Source organism: Panicum virgatum, chromosome 3K (assembly GCF_016808335.1).
Source record: "Panicum virgatum strain AP13 chromosome 3K, P.virgatum_v5, whole genome shotgun sequence".
NCBI lineage: Eukaryota > Viridiplantae > Streptophyta > Magnoliopsida > Poales > Poaceae > Panicum > Panicum virgatum.
Genome location: NC_053138.1, coordinates 27,494,256 through 27,513,405, shown reverse-complemented (window position 1 = coordinate 27,513,405; position 19,150 = coordinate 27,494,256). Strand labels below are relative to the sequence as shown.

General features: G+C 46.1%; 2 protein-coding genes across 4 annotated transcripts; both read right to left on the bottom strand.

Annotated features, from left to right (window-relative positions):
* Positions 1–5,768: 5,768 nt before the first annotated feature.
* On the bottom strand, positions 5,769–9,215 carry LOC120698772 (BI1-like protein). Its single transcript, XM_039982504.1, has 4 exons — positions 8,776–9,215; positions 6,599–6,712; positions 6,357–6,514; positions 5,769–6,232 (listed from the first exon to the last, which is right to left on the bottom strand). Exons 1-4 carry the CDS (start codon positions 9,083–9,085, stop codon positions 6,020–6,022), a joined length of 795 nt encoding a protein of 264 aa, XP_039838438.1. The 5' UTR covers positions 9,086–9,215; the 3' UTR covers positions 5,769–6,019.
* A 3,076-nt stretch (positions 9,216–12,291) lies between these two features.
* LOC120698771 lies at positions 12,292–16,800 on the bottom strand. Of its 3 annotated transcripts, none has more exons than XM_039982500.1 (6): positions 16,552–16,800; positions 15,405–15,506; positions 14,914–15,321; positions 14,724–14,809; positions 12,806–13,214; positions 12,292–12,678 (listed from the first exon to the last, which is right to left on the bottom strand). In XM_039982500.1, exons 2-6 carry the CDS (start codon positions 15,463–15,465, stop codon positions 12,548–12,550), a joined length of 1,095 nt encoding a protein of 364 aa, XP_039838434.1. In that variant the 5' UTR covers positions 15,466–15,506; positions 16,552–16,800; the 3' UTR covers positions 12,292–12,547. The 3 variants fall into 3 exon arrangements, with proteins under 3 accessions (XP_039838434.1, XP_039838436.1, XP_039838435.1); XM_039982502.1 differs by having other exon boundaries at positions 12,806–13,211; XM_039982501.1 differs by lacking the exon at positions 16,552–16,800 and adding an exon at positions 16,417–16,437.
* Positions 16,801–19,150: the final 2,350 nt, after the last annotated feature.

The window sequence follows — 19,150 nt, the reverse complement described above, 5'->3', positions numbered from 1 at the left end:
ATTCCAGAAACCATTATATGATCGATCAAAAGAAAAAGATTCCATGTGCTTCAGCTGTTGGAAGCAAAATTAGTGCTCAAAAGAATTTACTCTGACATAGCGCAAGTATCCGGGATATTTTGGCAAAAGTCTAGTCCAGCAATAGATCACTGGAATGGAGTTATAGAATATTTTGCAATTTTGCAAAATATTATCAGTCTCATGCTAAGTAAGAAAGGAACATGTACTCTCAAAAGGTTGTGAGTAAAATGAATTAAGTTTTGGCGAGATGTTTAGTGAAGCCCACAGTAGTAGCTGACACTCGCGCTTGGAGTTTTATTGTGAAAAAGTTCCAAAGCAAAATAGTTGTGATTCATGGGTTGTGTACCCAAAGTTGGGTTGTGTACCCAAATTTTAGCATGATATGAGGCTACAGGACAGGAAAAATGGTTGAGAAAACCTTTACCCGGAATTGATAATGGTAGACAGCAGCAATATACCATTCGAATGTTTTTCACTCCTATGGCAACATGTCAAGTGTACTGCCAAACACTTTGATGATGAGTTATATGTTGCAAAGGAGAAAATTCAGAATCATATGAAAGCATTGAGCATCAAAGTATCAAGCAAGTGCTTGCGGATCCGCTTATTAAAGGTCTACCGCCCAAGTCGACATGGGTTTTACGGGAGGCCTTTGATTTCTGGATTACTAAAGGGCCAAAGAAAGGTTAAGGTCTTGTTTCAATACAAAAAGGTGTATTGTGGCTGTTAATCTGATAGTAAGTGATAACTGCCATGATGAGGCATGCCCTACATACCGATCTGCAATGAGATGAGGACCAAGAGCAAAGCAAGTAAATAAATAGTAAAGAGTTAAGTTTAAGTTGAATAGTTTAAAAGTGTAAGGTGAGATCAAGGGAAAGAATGTTAGTATTGATCTCCACCAGTTGGCCCAACGACAAACTGGACCCTTGACTCGCGTCCTGATCGGGGATGCCCAGTCCAATAGACGGCTGGTGGACCCCCGTCGAGCAGTGCCATATATAAAAGAGGTGGGGCTGCAGCGCACGTCACGAGGTTCACCGCTACCACTGTTCCCCACCGTCCTAACCCTAATCCGATCTAGAGAGGGGGCGCTGCAGCGGCGAGAAGCCCACTGACGCCATCGTCCTCGCCATAGCAAGGACGTCCTCGTCGCCGGACGTCACTGCGCGCCACCGGCGCCGCTCTCTACGACTCCGGCGACTCACTGCGTCAGTGGCCTTCAACGACCACGACATCGCCGGCTCGGCGTCGCCACCACGACCTCTCTGCCCTAGCGCAGAACTTCACCAACGAACCCGTGGTGTCCCGCAACTTATACATCCTTAAGAAAAGAAAAAGAAAGTAACCCCTCTAATTTACTCTCTAGTCGATCCATCAATTCTAACACGCAGAGTGTCAGAAGATGGCCTTGACAAAGCTCCCTGCTTTTCCCTTGTTTCAGCAGCACCCTAATGGCCCAGCAGCCCCAGCATGACTGGGCATCGTATACTCTACGGGCCACCGATCCATGGACCATGGACGACGGGCACTCGATGACCACCACCACCACCCGGCTGCCCTATCGCTGCGCATCACAGTGCCCGGGGGGCATCGGAATCCGATGCCCTTTCCATCTCGTCCGCCCGTGCAAAGAGAGGAGGAACGGTCGGATGGCCCATCCGCCGTCCCCGGCTTGGCGATGAGTGCACGCACACGGGACTGGAACGGCCGGCGGCGGCGAGGTGCTGGTGCGGTGATCGCGAGTGGGATCCATCACCTATCCCAGTTCCTCCAAACCCAATCCACCGGTCTCTGCTGCTGCTGCCCGATCTCATCGCATTCGCATCGGCATCCAGTCCCGCCGCGTGATCACCGCGCCGGCGACGTGCAGGTGCGGGTAGGATTCGGCCCGGGCTGGCCTCCGGGCACTCAACGCCGATCGCGACGCCGGCGTACGTGTCCCTCCCCGGACCCGGAGGAAAAAAAAAGAAAAGAAAAGGGCGTCCAGCTGATGGCAACGTGCAGTGTGTGAGTGCAGGCAAGAGCTGCGCGATCAACTTGGCAGGCAGAAATAGATGCCCCGCGAGGAAAATGACGGGGGAACAGTATGCTCCGGACTTGCTACCCTACGCCATGGGAAGAAGCAATGGGAGATTCTGCCCTATCGATCCATGATCTGGGCTGCACTGCAAGCTGCAACTGGATACGGTACACGGTGGTAAGTTTCGCGAGAGAAAGCAGGCGTGCCAATCAGTGGGGGAGCGGGTAGCGTATGCGTACTTGCTTTATCACATTCTCGCTAGGGTATTTGCATCGGACACACACACTGCGCCGTGCCCATATTCCCTCGCGCCCGCCCAAAAGCCTACCATATGTCACAACTTTGTACGGGTGGCCCATAGGTAGCAGCGCTATCGGATAGTTCCGCCTGTCTACTCTTTCCCCCCATTCTTTTTCCAACCTTTGAAAAAAGGTTATTTTTCTTTTTCTTCTTTCCCGAGATATTTGTAGTATATATATTTTTTATAGATAAATAAAGGAACATTTCAATATTCTGGCCTCTACATCACAGTGTGAATATCCATCCATTATTACAAATAGAGAACCATGCATGGAGGAAAAGGGAAAAATTTAACAAACGGCTTAGTATTATAAACAAAGTCTGTTACTAAATCACCATCTTTTTTTTTGGCCAAGATCTCCATAGCCATGGACTCGACACTCGACAAGTCTTTGATACAGTGTTCCTGTCCTTCTGTTTCTGAAGTAAAGCCCAAAATCTTATCGAATGTATCGCTCTCAAAAGGATCTGCAAACAAAGTTGTGGGGGAACATTTGGATGAAAAATAAAAAGGGCGATATAAATAAGCTGTTACACCATCACAAACCAAGAAACAAGACCAAACTTAGAAGCTCCTTTTTTTTCTCCCTTGGCAAAATCAGCTAGCTAACCACTAGGAGCCAGTGAAGCCCAAACTTCTAGCTTCACCGGCACTGGCTCCTGAAGGCTACAGCACTAGAGCCCGAAAGAGCCTGCGGGAGGGGAGGGGGGCTATAGGTGAATCTAAAGGCACCTTTAGATTATTGTCATTCTGCCATCTCTCTAATTGCTTCACATCGTTAGCAGTTGCCTTTCTAAACCGGTCTTAAGGGAAGGGACAAGCCTCTCCTACAAGCTTCATGTACATGTACTCCACATGATCTGACGTTTGCTTTCGGGGCTGATTGTAAAGGAGAATGTCCATCTGTTTGAGCAGGAGCACGGCATGATTGGGAACATGCGCATTTGTAACCACCGCGCTGCCATGGGCTTTTAGGGCTTTTAAAATGAAAAGTTGCGACCTTTTTCCCTGGTACCTTATTTTTCTTAATCCCAATACCTTTTCCGGGTGTCTCCAATTAAAGAGGTTCTGTGCAGTGTTTATGTACGAAAGTAGTGCCACAATGGGACAGTGATGATGGATTAGTAGGACCCAAGTACTAGGCTGCAAAAGATAACAGTGATGCTATCTGTTTGCGTATTTTCAAAAGAAGAAGAAGAAGAAGAACAAAGAAGATGCTATCTGTTTGCTTAGAAGAAAGAACAGCAAATTTGTAAAGCGGACTTGACGTTTTGGGACGATGCATGCTTGTTATCCGCAGCTCAAGAAATTTCAGAATAATTCCAAGAAATTTCAGAATAATAGTGTACTAGTACTTTATACCAACTCACAATGGAACCAATCTCGGAGGGGAATTTGCCACATTTGACATCTTTTTTTTCCACGTTCTTCTTTGCCTTCCTTTCTTCATTCTCTCCCCCTCTCCATCCCGTACCGCAAGTGCCATGAATTTTCGTTCTCCTTTGCGGTTGGGGCCGGTTAGTTGGAACCCTCAGCACATCATGGGCCTCGAAAGGAGTGTAATTTGGGAGCACGGCATGGCGGAGAGTGGTGATAGAAAGCTACAGCAACTAAAGAAGCTCGAGCTGCCTAGGTAGAACTAGTAACTAACCTCCGTGCTCACGAACCAGAAATTAGTGCCAGCTAGAGGCGGTAACTTCACAATCCAATATGATTCTTATATATATATATATAATTTTAGTATAGAATTATATAAGATTAGAACCCCGATCTTTTTAGAATCCGACCATTGGATTATATCTAAATTAAATCTTGAGACCCTTTACCACCACTGGTACGTGCTAATGGGCCGTGCCATATTTTTGGGTAAAAACCGTAACTTCTTTTTTCATTTTTCCCTCTTGAGAACCTGCCTACCCGCCATGCATGCTCACCCGGGCATGGCGCGGGGATTTTGTTTGGCCTGGGACCGGGTGGCAAAGCACAGGCGCGCGGGCGGCAACAGTGAAATGGTGGAAAGCGCGAGTGGCCGGCAGCCCGGCGCACGGGAAGCGTGGGTCGACGCGCGCGCTTGTCCCGTCCAGGCGTCCAGCCATCCATCATCCACCCCTTTGCTCAGCTTTGCCCGGGTGGCTGGGGACGTCCGCCGGCACGAGGGGAGGCGACGGCCGGCCGGCCGTCCGGACAGCCACTCTGCCTTTTAGTTTTTTTCCCGTTGGCCTAGCACGGGGCGGCGGGGCCCCTGGCGCCTGGAGCGATCGGGGCGGCTCGCGGTCACGGGGAAAAGCCGGCCGGAAAGGTGCCGGCCGCTCTCCGGGCGTCGGGCGCCCCGGGGCGGCACACTCGGCGACGCGATTGGGCGCACCGCGCCGCGCCGCGCACAATTTCCCGCGGGGGGATGCGACGGGCGGTCGTGATCCTGTTGCGACGGCCGACGCCAACCGAGTGGTGGGATTTGGCTTCTCGAGGGAACGGAATTACCCGTGGAGGGCCGCAAGGCCGCCATAGCCCGTAGCCTCCTGGGTGGTGTGGTCCGCCGTCCGTGGCCGTGGGTGCCGAGTGCCGACACGGGGCGGGGATGGCTGCGCGAACTCGAGCCGGCACCCGTGGAGCGGAGCAGGCCATAGCTCGTAGCCCCCTAGGTCCCTTTGAAGTTCGGCCATGAGTTGCTTTACTCATCAGGAATTCAGGATAGGATCTGCAAAATGCTCCAAGTTTCTTGCAGCAGTACAGACCGAGCTCGCTTGCAACCCGATAATAATAGAGAGCGGTGCGATAGCCTGGAAGCAAGAAACGAAATGCCAAATTGCCAGCCCAGCCCACGGTTGTACCCATGTGCCAAACGGATACGTCCTCCAACAAAATCTCCAGCGAGAGCAAGCAAAATGCTGAAGTTGCATCTGTGCCAATTGCAGACAGATACTAGCAAGGCCCAACACGGCATTTTGGTTTTTCTTTTCTTTTAAGGACAGCATTTTGGTTTTTGAAGCAACTGATCAGGTGCTTTTTTTTTTGTTTTTAAAAAAGGCTCTGTTGAACCTCCAAAATTGCCTGAACGTGAACTGCATAATTGGACTGAGCGTGAACTGCAAAAAAAAAAAAAGGTGTGCCCTGAGCGTGAACTGCATCGTGCTCAACTTCTGCATGTGGATATGAATACATGATTCAAGAGTGAACGCCAACACCTAATTCCCGTAACTGAATAATTGGATGCAGCAGCAGTTCAGCTAAAGCTAGAAACATCACCAGCACGCATTGAGAACAAACGCACTAATGTGCCTTGTGTCTTCTGAAGAGAGCTCCAATTCTAGGAACTGTAAAGGGCACAATGCGATTGTAAAACACGCCCTCCGTTTGCAGGCTGAACGAATGTGGAGAAAACCCTTCCCGAAGCCAATAAGGAGAGAGCATATAGCACGCACAGGCACAAAAGCAGCAAGGTGAAAATTATTGGCAGCATGCCATCACAATCTTACGGTAACACGCACGTGACCGTGTTAAATTAGACAGACTCGAACTAAGAACTATACACTTTGTACTTTGATCTCACCCTCTGACGATAGTCGGACTCACAGGACTGTATACGTATTACAGTTCAAAAGACCACGGCACCATGCAAAGGACGACGCCTTGACCAGGTTCGCACAAGGTCCAGCTCGTGCTGATGGAGCCCACTAGTTGTCGGATTGCATGCTCCTGAGCATGTTCAGGATGGAAAGGAACAGGTTCAGGATGTCAAGGTAGAGCCCAACGGACGCCCAGATGTACTCATCATAGGTGTGGCGCCTGATCAAGTTCTCGGTGTCATACAGAATGAAGCCTGCGAAGACCAAAGCTCCGAGCCCGCCGAATAAAGCAACCGATACAGGTCCCAATGGGAAGAAAATCTGCAAAACAGCACCCCCACAGAACAAACGGTTATTGCAAGCAGTGGATTGCTCAGGTGCTAACATGAAGTATTTGTGAACAGAGTGCATTCCTTTAGAGCTTATCATAGTTCATAGGCATTACCTGAAGAAAGCTTGTTAGGACAAGGATAGTAAGAGCAGAAGACAGAATAGGCCCCAGGTATCCGAATTCCTTGCCCTTCTTTGAAGCCCAGAAGGCATAAGCAGTCAAAGATGCAACCACACCAGCTGTCAATACCAAAGCCTCTAGAACGATTTTTCCTGCAATAAGTAAATGATTGCTAAACAAAACCACAATACATATCCACAGAAAAAGAATCAAACTATTTGAAGAAAATAACAAACCCTGAGTGTTAGCACAAGCGACACCAATGCTGAAGCTCAAGCACAAAGTGAACAAACCCAGGAAAACGAAATTGTGGGGGTGCTTGTGCTGATAATGATACAATGGGATCATCACTGCAGAAAATATCAGAAAATAGTTAGTGAATAAAAACCAATCTAGTAATTGAAAATAACAATCATGCCTGTTCAGATTTTCTCAAAAGGCAATAGTATATTTGGGTGTCCTAAGAGGAACAGCGACACTAGCAAAAACCTAAGATAGACATTAACACAAGTAAAAATAAACCTGAAAAACTTATTGCATCTCTGGTCCAATAATTGAGACTGGTATTGATCCCTCCATAATCAACAGATAAAATCTACTGATTTAATTATCAAAGCATTCTTGTATGCCTGTTTATCTGGCAAACAGCAACCCACAAACTCTATAGTTGAGCTAGATAACCAGAACCCTCAATTAGGTTAAGCCATTTGCTGCAGAAAGCATTGTCAAGCCATACATTATGCTACCTCCATTTTCATTTACTTGACACCATTGACTTTGGTTGAGCTTTGTTGTTACTTCACCATAAAAGCCAATAGCTTTAAATGCACAATGATAGGACTTTGGATTACAAGTCAACTTTTGCTACTTCTATGCTACAAAATTGGCATTCTACAATGGTCAAAAACCTTGACGAAAGTCAAATTCAATATCAAGCAAACGAAAATGGAGAGAATATATACACACCCAGCACTCGAGAGCTGTTCCCCTACTTCTCTCTACCCACTCAATTCTACTGTACTCACTATATAGAGTAAGGGAGTAAGGGAGTTTTGGATAATTCCTTAAAAAGGGCAAATGACAACTCAGTTTCATGCCTCCTTTGCAAAATGCCATACTCATATCCTTGTATTCTCAAATCGATGGCATAATAAAGGCAGAGAAAGCTAGCACGACAACACATCTCTCTTGTTCCAATTTATATTTGTATAGCATCATCAGCAACACAGCCATGATATCACAACACGTTATCAGCACGATAACACTCCCCCATAGACTTCCTGGCAACTAACCAGGATCCCTAAGTAAGGCCATTATTGTGTTGTAACATGTTCCAACGTTATGGTTGAGTTGAAGATGATCAAGACAAACATCAAATTGGAACAAGACAAATCGGTAGCAATGCCAAGCGCTCTCAACTTGGTTATGCATTTGGCATCTCTTAATGTTGTAACATGGGATTAACATGCGGAGAGTTTAGCTACCATAAAACTCATTAGACGCAAATGGCTCCCACTACTTACTCATTTACATAGTGAACCTCTCTAGCTCCTAATATCATGGAATCATAGCACATGCTGTGTCAAGTGCACAATATAGTTGAGAGAAAGTTTAGAGCTACAACACGTTTCTATTGTCTCAATTTAATATCTATTTGATGATTGGGAATACGACCGCAAGTTGAACAACTCATCATCAACACAATAATTCTTGCATAGGCTTGTTGGTAACTTCATACAGCACATTACAAATGTCAGACCAGGCAAGTTACTATGAAGCCTGTGGATGAGATCATCTGCTCAGAATATGCGATCAAGTTGCCAATCATGGAAATATTAAACTGGAAAAATTGACATATGACAAAGGGAAATAGTCCACTTTCCCAATTAAATTATGCAACTGGAATATGTAAAACAATATCCTTTAGAATTCATAATCGATATGGGACTACAGCACGTATTAGACCTAAGAAGCCCATTGACCCTATGAAACCTTAGTTAAGGTAAGTGCACATCCATGATCCATAATATCTATACAGGTCATCCACACTAAGTGCAGTTGACTTTTGTAAAGCATGTAACATGAATTGCAAAGCAAAAGGAAATTTGAGCAACATATATCTAGTTAAGGAATTGGAGACCAAAGCCCAATTAACATTTGTAAAACATGTGACAAAATTCAAGCTTGGGTTATTTACATCCTGGATCCAGATCCAGAACAGCTATACGAGCCAGATCCAAACAGCTATTCGTCGTAATAACTAACAAATAGGAACACTGCATTCAGTCAACGCATCAAACTAATCGCTAATTAGTGTCGTATGGGCATCGCGGCACCCTAATCAACCGATATCAGAAAACAGAATATTCTCGAACCAAGCACAACAAACCCAGACGCGAACGCGGGGGCTTACGGATGAAGGGCAGGACGGCGAGCACGAGCGCGAGGCCCGCGGAGTCGGAGAGCGTGGCGTTGAGGGTGGGGTGGAGGACGGTGAGGGCGGAGACGGCGGTGGTGAGGAGCAGCTGCGCGGCGAGGATGCCGTAGACCTTGCGGACGAAGCCCCAGCGGAGGGCGTTCTCCCCGCGCGAGATCCCCGGGTACAGCGTCTCCCCGGTCCCGGCCTCCAGGTCCACCGCCGACGCCTCCACCTTCTCCTTCATCTCCGGCGCGCGGCGGTACCCCGCCGGCGCGAGCGGCTGCATCTCCGACACCGACGCCATCTCCCTCTCTCTCTCGACGATGGGACGAGGGCGGGGGGAATGGGGAATTTTCGCTCGAGACGCGGGGGTTGCGCGTCGCTGCGGATGGAAGAGGGCTTGGTGGCGGACGGGTGGGGATTTGTAGATTGCTATGGGGACGCGTGAATCCTGCCAAACTTATCCTCTGCCACTGAAAAGTGGGGACAGATCGGGCGGAGGGGTTGGGCGTAGGTAGGGATGGCAATGGGTACCCGAAACCCGAGTTTACCCGATAAGAAGGCGGGTATGGAATGATTTTTCTACCCGTGGGTACATTATTGGAATAAATCCTATACCCATCGGGTATGGCGGGTACGGGTGCGGGTTTATACTACCCATACCCGCCTACCCGTGGGTAAGAAATACCCGCAGGAAAAACAAATGAGTCTAAGTATCTAACTCATTTTAGCCCATATGACCTATGAATTTAGCTCAAATCCAATTAAACCCTCATAGTATATATATTGTTGAACCCTCTCTAACTCATGTTAACCCATATGAGCCATTAATTTGTTGAAATGAAGCTTGTAATGATTTATTTTTTATGTGAATGTCTAATATTTACATGTAATATTCGGGTATGATTTCGGGTGTGGGTTACCCGACGGGTAAAAATTACCCGGCGGGTATGGGTATGGAATCATTTTCTTACCCGTATGCGGGTACGGGTAACCCGACGGGTAAAATTTAATCCTAACGGGTACGGGTATGGGTGGCCACTACCCGACGGGTATATACCCGTTGCCATCCCTAGGCCTAGGCCAGCTTTCCCCTGACCGACAAATTGATTTTTGGGAAATATTCGACTCGCAAAGCTCTACATATGATACACTCACTTTGTTTTTTTTCCATCTCGTGTTAGATTTGTTCTAAATTAAAATTATTCAATTTTAAATAAATTTATTCTATAAAAAGTAATAATAGTAATAGGTGAAATAAGTGTCTTGGTCCCTAAATTTTGCTCCGAGGTCAAGTTCGTCCCTCATCTTTCTGATTGGCCAATCTGGTTCCTCAACTTTTATTTTTGATCAAATTTATCCTTGTGCTGATGTGGCTCTTCCTACTAACGATATGAACAACCATTTTTGGTCTTGGCTTCTTCTTCTCATACTCAATTTTTATTATATTATATTATTGTTGTAGTTAATCAATGATACGACATATTAGGTCCGCTACTTTTTCTCGTGGGTTTTTGTTTCACATATTTATTGAAGTGCTCTTTCACATTTAATTTAACCTAGATTATATAAAAACAACATGCATATGTTTGATCAACTTCGGCAACACTGCTCAAATGTGACTTGTGAAGGAGAGGAAATAACCAAGGGTAAAGAGGACTTTTGCATTAGTCTCACGCATTATGGAGAATTACATTAATATAAGGATGGATTTGATTTAAAAATAAAAAAAATGAGGGACTAAATTGGCTTTTTTAAAAAGTTGAGAGATGAACTTGACTCTTGGAGTGAAGTTGAAGGATCAAAATGTTTATTTTCCTATAATAATAATAATAAATATATGCACTCTCAAAATATATTCCATAATAGATTCAATCAAATAAATTTAGGACTGTAGAAGCTATTATAGTTTTTTACAAACTTGATCAATGTTGAATAAATTGACTTAGAACAAACCTAATACAACATGCAAAAAATGAAGGAGTACCAAAATTGACTTTGTAACTAGCTCTATTGTCCATTGGGTCATCCGTTTTGCTTAGTACTATGTTACTCCGCGCGGCACTTCTAGTGGATGTCTAACTAGAACTTTTTTATCAGGTGGTCCGTCGCAACATTATTAATAAACAGTTGTAACATCAGAAATCAAACATTGCAACGTCAAATAATTATTTATGCAAATGACTGACTTCCAGTTTGAGGATAGAAAATTCCCACTGCAATACTAACATCTTGTTTCATGCAACATTCATCACAGACCATAAAGAAATAATAATCTCAACATTAATGCTTGTCTCTCGCAACATGTGTCGAGCAGATGCTGATCATACTTCGAAAGTCTGAACCATAGCGTTAGGCCAGTCTCAGTGAGAGTTTTATGGACACAGTTATCTAGACTGAGAACTAGCTAACTGTGACAGACGAGTTTTATGGTGATGAAACTCTTCTCACATCCCATGAAACTCTAGCCTTGTCTCTCCTTGCCATGTCAGTAAAAGTGATGGTATTTAATATCATGAAACCTTTTATGAAACTTCCATTGAGACTGACCTTACTATACTTTGTGTGGTCAAGACACTGTTAGATGGTATTTTTCCTCCGAGTAAGCTCCAGCTCATTTCAACTTCTGGACCGGTGGTGGGGAGCTATAGCTGTGGCAGTAGCGTTTAGGAAGGGTGCTGGAAAGCATGTGATGGAACCGTGGAAGTAGAACTGGTCGAAGGCCGAGGACTGTAGACTTTCAGGGGCGAATCACGAAGCTCCATTCCGACGTAAACGCGTACGCGCGTTGCGTCGGTTCGGGGTTTCTGTTTGGTTCGGCCGTGCGCAAGGGAGATGTGCCGGGTGGACGACTCGCGGAGGTGCCGCAGAGCAAGCGTCACCGAATCCGTCCATCCACCTGAACATCTTCTGGGCTGACAGCGAGGGGATCTCCTCTACCACGACCCAGCAACCGCCGACTGATATCATGCGTATGCTCGTCCCATTTCAAATTATAGGTTTTTACCTATGTATCAAGATATCGTAGTGTCTATGGTACTACTTCCGTTTCGAAATATAGTTCATTTGATTTTTTTAACTCAAAATTTGACAATTTGTCTTATTTAAAAAATTTGTACAAACATAGTCAAATTCAAATCATTTTTGAAGATCTTGTATTGATAAAGCAAACCACAAAAAAAAAAGTGGTTTTGTTTAAATTTTTTAATAAACAAGTGGTCAAACTTAGGGTCAAAAAGATAAAATGAACTATAATTTGAAACGAAGATAGTATATCTTTGTACTTAGAAAATATTGCGTGCCTAGAAAAGTTGAAACAGTCTCTAATTTAAAACGGAGGAAGTATATCATACAGAGTCAGTCTATAGCAAAGAAATAAAGAAATAATACTACTATTACATCATGATGGTGATAAGGTAGACCTCATCTTCAGATCTGAGCATCTCAGAGCACCGGCAATTACTAGGCCAAACTTCTTTCATGTGCCCATGACATGTTATTCGCCCAAAGAAATCAATATCACGGAAGCCTCCAGAAGGCTAGTCCCCCATCACAAGTTTATTCAGAAAATGATTTAGAACATCAGCCTGGAAACAACACTTCCTACATCATACACATCCATCACCATCAGAATAGAGTTGGGGAAGGAAGGATATCTCAAATCCCACTAGCATAATATATACATCATACTACATAGAGTGCTACAGAGCAAGCAGCATAAAGCACAGCAAAAGCATAGCTTTCAGTTAAGGCGAGCATAGATTCATCAATTCGCTCGCAGGTCCGGGATCCCTGGCTCATCTCGCAGCTCAAACTTAACAGGATTGTAGTCCAGAAATGGGTACTCGTCAAACTCATCATCAGTAGATGAGTCTTCAGCAAGCTGTGCTTTATCACCTGGATGGGAAAGCATATGTTACATGCAAGTAAACTGAAATATTTCAAAAAAAAGAAAAGAAAAGAAGAAGAAGATACTATCAGCATATTTAAGAAACAAAAGAGCAATCACAACATAAATTCTTACGTTCTTCTTGCACGTCCTTGTCCAACTTCTGAGGATCATTTCCTGTGAAGTGAGAGCCCTCAATCACATCCTTAGCCCATTCATGACATTTTCTGGTCTCTTCAACAGTGAATAGTTTCAGTGGATTCTGAGTCACTTTGTGGCTCCACAAAGCAGACCTCTCTTTCAGGATGGACTCCTCTTTGAGACTGTTAGACATATCCTGAAGACCCTTCCTCTCTGAGAGGGTGTTAGTAGACAAATCCTGAAGAGCCTTCCGCCCTTGACACCTAGGCACAGATGGCTTCAGTGGTTTGGCCCTTGGTGCATTGGCCCTCTTGCCTGAGATAGAGAGATGCCTAATGTTGTCTGGGAGAATCTCTGGTTCCAGCTCCAGCTCTTTTACTTCTTCTGGAAAATTGGCAACCTCCTAAATCATAAACAGACAGATGATATTACATTTATAGTATAATAATGTGCGGAGAGAATGGAGAAGAATGCAAGAATGCTATTTTGTGGAACATTATGCTTCTGGTGCTATGTTGCTCACTTGCTTTAAATGGAGCTATATGCAGGAAAAAACCATATGATTTATGTACATGTTTAAACAGTTTCTGAGCATTTTTGTATGTGTCAAAAGCCACTGAAATACACGAGGTCAGGTACATACTTTTTGTTTCCCATTTGTTATAAACTATAGGAAAAAAATAAGGAAAAGAAGCATAACGGAAATAGTGGGACGAGTATTACAATGCTCTTAAAGATAGAAATGGAGCCAGAAGTGTTGCTGAATGGTGGAAGACACAATTGTTCTATTGAAGTATTCTGGTTCTCTAGAGTGTGAAATTATGACCAAGAGCGGAGCATAACTCAAACTGCATACAGATGCCAACTGAAACACTCAAGATGATGAATAATTCAGATGAATGAACTGTCATTGAACTTCTACTGATGCTACATATCATCAGCACTTAATCTACATGGAGTTCAGGTGTTTTTTCCCCTTAGATGGCAACATTTAGAAAAAAATAGGCCAGCGGCAGTGTCATACCAAATGACAAGTAAAATGCGTAGGACTTCTTCTGATGACACGGGATATTATTAAGTGACACAAAATGAAGAGCCTACAATGGGACAAGATGTCCATATCTTGTGACACAATAAAAAAAAAACCAGTTTCTTGTGACACAATACATATTCATAGATAAACATATTCATAGATAACCAGTTTCGTTCAGTACTACTGGCAAAGAAAAAAAAATCCAACATCTAGAAACAGGATGATTATTCAAATAAACTTTACATTTCAGAATATACTTCTGCAAAAGAAATGTTTTAAAGTAAAAGAGCTCAATTCTGAATCGCCTGAAGTACCATCTCATAAGCATATCTTGCCACAAATAGTTACTACCAGCACAATAACCTTGTTAGCCTATAACATTATATAATCTTACATAACAGAAGACATGATATTCCTTCATGCAAGACATGGATGAACCATCAAAACCAAGCTTTTTTAATCGATTTATCAACCAAGTTTAGGTAGCATAAGTGCAGAACAGTTCAAATTCATCGCCGCAAGTTTTCCTTGCTTGTATCTAATGAAACATAATACTAATAGGCCAAACTATTACATAAAGCACTATGTTGACACTGGAAAGCTGGGTGACAAATGATTTTACTGTCTTAACCCATAACTCCAAGAACTATGTCCAAGAACTAAGCAACAAAATAGCAAGAAGATGTACTTTTTAAATTCCCTATTTAAGAATAATAAGTTTTGTATGCCTGATTGCGAATGTGTAGCGTCATAGGCTTATTGAAACAGACATGACTATTTCAAAAGTGAATACCCACTGAATCTAACTCACTGATAAAGTACTTGGACCTTAAGACAACCTGTGTGAAATGTGAAATATTGTACTGTTGGGCCACATACCATAGCTGGAAACATCACAGGATCAACTGCCACATCTGACCAGCCATGTAATGCTGACATAACTTTCGCCACTTTCTTCTTGACACCTATATAACATACACAGTCAGACATACTCAACTACAGAAAAAGAAAATACCACATGCGTATTGAAGAAACAAAAAGAGCAATCATTAGACTTAAAGATTCTTACGTTTGTCTTGCACATCCTTATCCAACTTCTCAGCATCATTTCCGGTGAAGTGAGTGCCCTCCACCCCGTGTTTAGCCCATTCATGACACTTCTTGATCTCTTCATCAGCAAAAATATTCACTGGGCTATTAATTGCTCGATGGCTACGCAGAGCAGACTTCTCTTTCAGGATGGACCTCTCTTTGAGGGTGTTAGACAAGTTGTGAGGAGCAGGTCTCTCTTTCAGGCTGGACCTTTCTTTCACAGTGGACTTATCTTTCAGGATGGATCTCTCTTTGACGGAGGACCTGTTACTTAAAGCAGTGCCTTTAGGAATGTTAGACAAATCCTGAAGAGCCTTCCGCTCCTGAAGCCCAGGTTTTGTTGATGGATTCATTGGTTTGGTACTTGGTGCATCAGCCCTCTTGCCTAAACATGTGGATAAAACAAGTTGGTTATATGTTTCAGCAAATGTCAGTCACAAATCAGCTTTCAGTAAAAAACAATCTCACCTTTCTGTATCATCTGCATGTTCTCATTAAGCAGAACAGTTGCTGGAGTTCGGAAAGCCATGACTGAACAAAAAGGTTTCTTTTTCTAACTTGAAAGCCAAGCTGAAGTTCAATAGTTTGATGAAGGAAAAATAATCAGGATACAGAAATAATACAAAACAACTCCACTAAGCTATTGTGTTCTATTGAAGTTTAAAAAGATCCAGAAATGGGCTATGCTAGTGCTAAATGTAAGATAGACTGAAAACTGTAAATGAATTAAATCACAGCAAAAGTAATCGACAGGGACAAGGAGGAGGCAACAGCGGCAGAGTTGTGCTATGCAGCTGCTAATTTAAAATAGACAGGAAACTGTGAAGGAACTAAATCACAGCAAAAGTACTTATCGATGACGACAGGGGGTGAAGGCACCTGGGCACAGTTGCGCTATACAGGTGCTAATTTAAACATAAAATTATTAATGAAAAAAATCACAGCAAAAGTACACATTCGGTAGCGACCGGAGAAGAAGGAACAGGCAGAAAAGTTACATTTCTTTTTACAGTGATAGATTTTGGAATTTGATGTATCAAAAGTATATAACTGATGGTAGCAATTTAAAATGATTTTCCAATAGACCTCACATTGGAAAATCCTAACAGGTTAGCACCGGGTCTGGATCAGCCCCTATGATTAATGCAAGCTCTAGCCCGAGAACATCAAAACACACGTCGTCTATGAAGTCAAGCAAGATCACAGAGAACTTTTACATAAGCAGCCTAACAATTCGTAACTGTCACAGGATTAGAAAATACAGTACGCGACTAGAATCCTTCGGCATAACACGCTGCCGTGAAATCTTGGCGTCGCGCCCCCCAAGAAGCGATTTCCTAACACGGGGATTAATCTCGCTTCTTGGATAGAGCACATCTAGAGATAGCGAAATAAGAGCGAATAGATCCCCAAACGGGGCCCCCCATCCCTAACGCGCGCGACGCGACCATACATGAACAGGACGGGGCGTCGCGGCAACCTTAGGGTTTCGAGTTTTGACTCGGATGTTCACATCGTAGCAAGGTTGGGGGTGGGGGGGAATCTATGAAAAGTTAAGTCGATGCAAGCAAGAAGCGGCCGGAGAAATCGATTCCCGAACCCGGAGCTATCTCACCTCAACTCCGCTCCGCTCAGTAGGGAGGACGCGGACGGGGAAAGAAGGGACGAGCCCGCGGCGGCGGTTGGTGCTCGATTGTCTCGCCAAGGGCCGCCGTGCGTTGGAGTTGTGTTGCTGGCGGTACGGCCTTGGAGGATTTGGGGGCGGAGGGAGGAAGAACTGGGGAGGGGAGGCAACGGTCGGATTTGAGGTCGGTGTGCTTGCCGGGTTTTTTTTTTTTTTTTGTCGGTGTGCTCGCCGACCGAAGGCCTAAAACTCCGTCGCTTCAACCAGACCATCTTTTAGCGGCTCGACTCGCTGGAGTGAGAGCATGCAGCAGTTTCCTAATAAAAATCTGTTCCAATAGCTATCTAACGGGAATGTTCTACTAATTCTTTTATATTTATTGGATGAATTACTTTTGCAATTTTTTAATAATTCTATCCCAAACCAACAACCGTATTGGAAGAGCTTCAACACATACTCTATTTGAGAAGAGTTAAGGTGAATTATTGGTTTGTGCTAATAGTTATTGATAAAATAGAAAGATAAAAGGGATAATATAGGGGCAGTTTGTTTTTCGATTATAATCGACTTATCGGTGTAAATAAGCGATAATCTTACCAAATGCAACTCTTATGTTTTAAATTATTTTCATTTATTTTTAGGTATTATTATTTTTTACTTGGTAAGCCGCTTCAAATATTGACTACGAGAAGCATAAAGTGGTAAGCAAGAAAATTTCCGCTCGGTTTATAATCTAAGCGTAGTTGAGAGAAGAATCAATTCGTCGCGTGTGCGGATACGATGTGTGGTGTTGTAGAAGGCCGCTGCCGTGCTCCTGTCCATCTTCTTTGTTGAGGCAGCAGTAGCCGAAGTTCAGGGTGAGGATTGCCGAGGTCCGATGGCCATCGCCGACACTGACTCCAACAGGGTAGCTATTACGGCACCCAAACGTATTTTGCCTCGTTCACGTCAAAAAATCAGGCTCCAGCGGAATAGGCAAAGCACGTTACCATTTTCCCTCCGCGCGTTGTCAGAACCCAAATATAAGTTGTCTCTCCCGTCTCTCTCCTCCACCAAATTAATTGGCCGCGCAACCGTCCGCTCGGGGGCTCTTTCTTTTTTCTTTTAGGCTTGCCGCAGCGGCCTCTGTAAAAGAAACACAACGCAGCTTACAGAGCCCCTTAGAGAAAAAAAAAGCCCGCAGCGGGCTATATAAGCGCTGTGCTATTGTACCGCAGGGCCTTTCGTCCGCAATTCCCAGAGAAACTTGTGGACGTGCGCTATGCTCCACGTCGGTTGCGGCCAACCACCCCGCGCGCATCCCGCCGCAGCTCCCTGCAGCGCCGCGTCCGCCCGCGCTGCCGAGGGGGGAGGACGGCTCGCCGAGCGCTGCCGCCGCCGCCTCGCCGCGCGCCACCGAGGGAGTAGTACGGCTCGCCGGCCCGCCATGGATCCCCGGGAGGTGGTGCCGCCGGCGAGCTCCAGGTGCCTGGCCTCCGCGCGCTCAGAGGAAGAGGGGAGGAGGACAGGGGAGGGGCGGCGCCCAGCAGGGGAGGAGGCCGGGGAGGAGGGCCGCGGCCGGCGAGGGAGGCCGGGCCGCTCGCCGGCCATGGGAGGCGGGGAGGCCGGGCCGCTCGCCGGGGGGGTAGGGCCCTGCGCCCCTGCGGTGCTCGCGGCCACGGCCTCCGCCGCCGCCGCCGGGATCTGGGAGGAGGGGGAATGAGGAGGTCGGGGAGGAGTGGCCGAGAGGAGGTGCCGGCGTGAGCGGAGGGAGCCGGGGCGGCGGCCGTCGGGGGCCGGGCCCCCGCTCCGTCGGGAGGCCCTCCGCCAAGAGCCGCGAGGCGAGGGGGCGATGCGGCGCTCGCCCATGGCCGCCACCGCGCTCGCCCATGGCCGGCCGCCAGCGCTCGCCCATGGTCGCCGCCGCTCGAGCAGGGGTCAGGGGACCCGCGCGCGGAGAGGGAGGAGGGCGGGGAGCTCGAGGGCGGGCACGGGCGAGCGGCCGTCCCATGCGCGTGCCCGGAAGGTGAGCTCCGCCAGCCGCGCCGGGATCCGCTCCGCCCGGAGTTGGCCCGCCGCCGCTCGAGCAGGGTCGGGGAGCGCCGCCGCCATGGCCACGGGGGGTAGGGCGGAGCGCGGGCCCGCTCGGGCACCGGCCGCGCGGGCCTCGGCCTCCGCGCCCGGATCTTGCCGCCGCGTCGCGAGGCCCGCCGCCGGAGGAGGAGGTGGACGGCGGCGGAGGTCGGGGGAGGAGGGGCGCGGTGGCGGAGGGAGGGAGAGAGGGGCCGCGGTGGGAGAGAGAGAGAGTGGGGAGGGGGGTTAAAAAAAGGAAAAATAATTATGACACGTGGGCCCCACTCGTGGTAGTTGGTATAGAGTAGAAATTTAGAGAGTGAATGGACGCGGAGAAACTGAATATAGAGAGGAGAATCTTGATGACCAGGCAGAAATATTCCTTTTAGAGAGTGAATTTAGAGAGTGACGAGTGTGAAGAGCCTTAGCTATGCTGTTGGAATGGCCACGTCTTGGATGGGTACCAATGTACTGTGCACCACGTAAATTTTTGAATGGGTCTGGTTTTTAGATGTACGCTGTACGCTGTTGGAGACAG

Excerpts from the sequence above, each read along its gene's own strand:
- LOC120698772 (XM_039982504.1), bottom strand. The coding sequence starts at position 9,085 with ATGGCGTCGGTGTCGGAGATGCAGCCGCTCGCGCCGGCGGGGTACCGC. Across the intron at positions 6,713-8,775 it reads CGCCGTCCTGCCCTTCATCC|TGATGATCCCATTGTATCAT; the intron begins GTAAGCCCCCGC and ends TATTTTCTGCAG. Across the intron at positions 6,233-6,356 it reads TCCTAACAAGCTTTCTTCAG|ATTTTCTTCCCATTGGGACC; the intron begins GTAATGCCTATG and ends GCTGTTTTGCAG.
- LOC120698771 (XM_039982500.1), bottom strand. The coding sequence starts at position 15,465 with ATGGCTTTCCGAACTCCAGCAACTGTTCTGCTTAATGAGAACATGCAG. Across the intron at positions 13,215-14,723 it reads CTGTGATGTTTCCAGCTATG|GAGGTTGCCAATTTTCCAGA; the intron begins GTATGTGGCCCA and ends TTTATGATTTAG. Across the intron at positions 12,679-12,805 it reads CAAGGACGTGCAAGAAGAAC|GTGATAAAGCACAGCTTGCT; the intron begins GTAAGAATTTAT and ends TTTCCCATCCAG.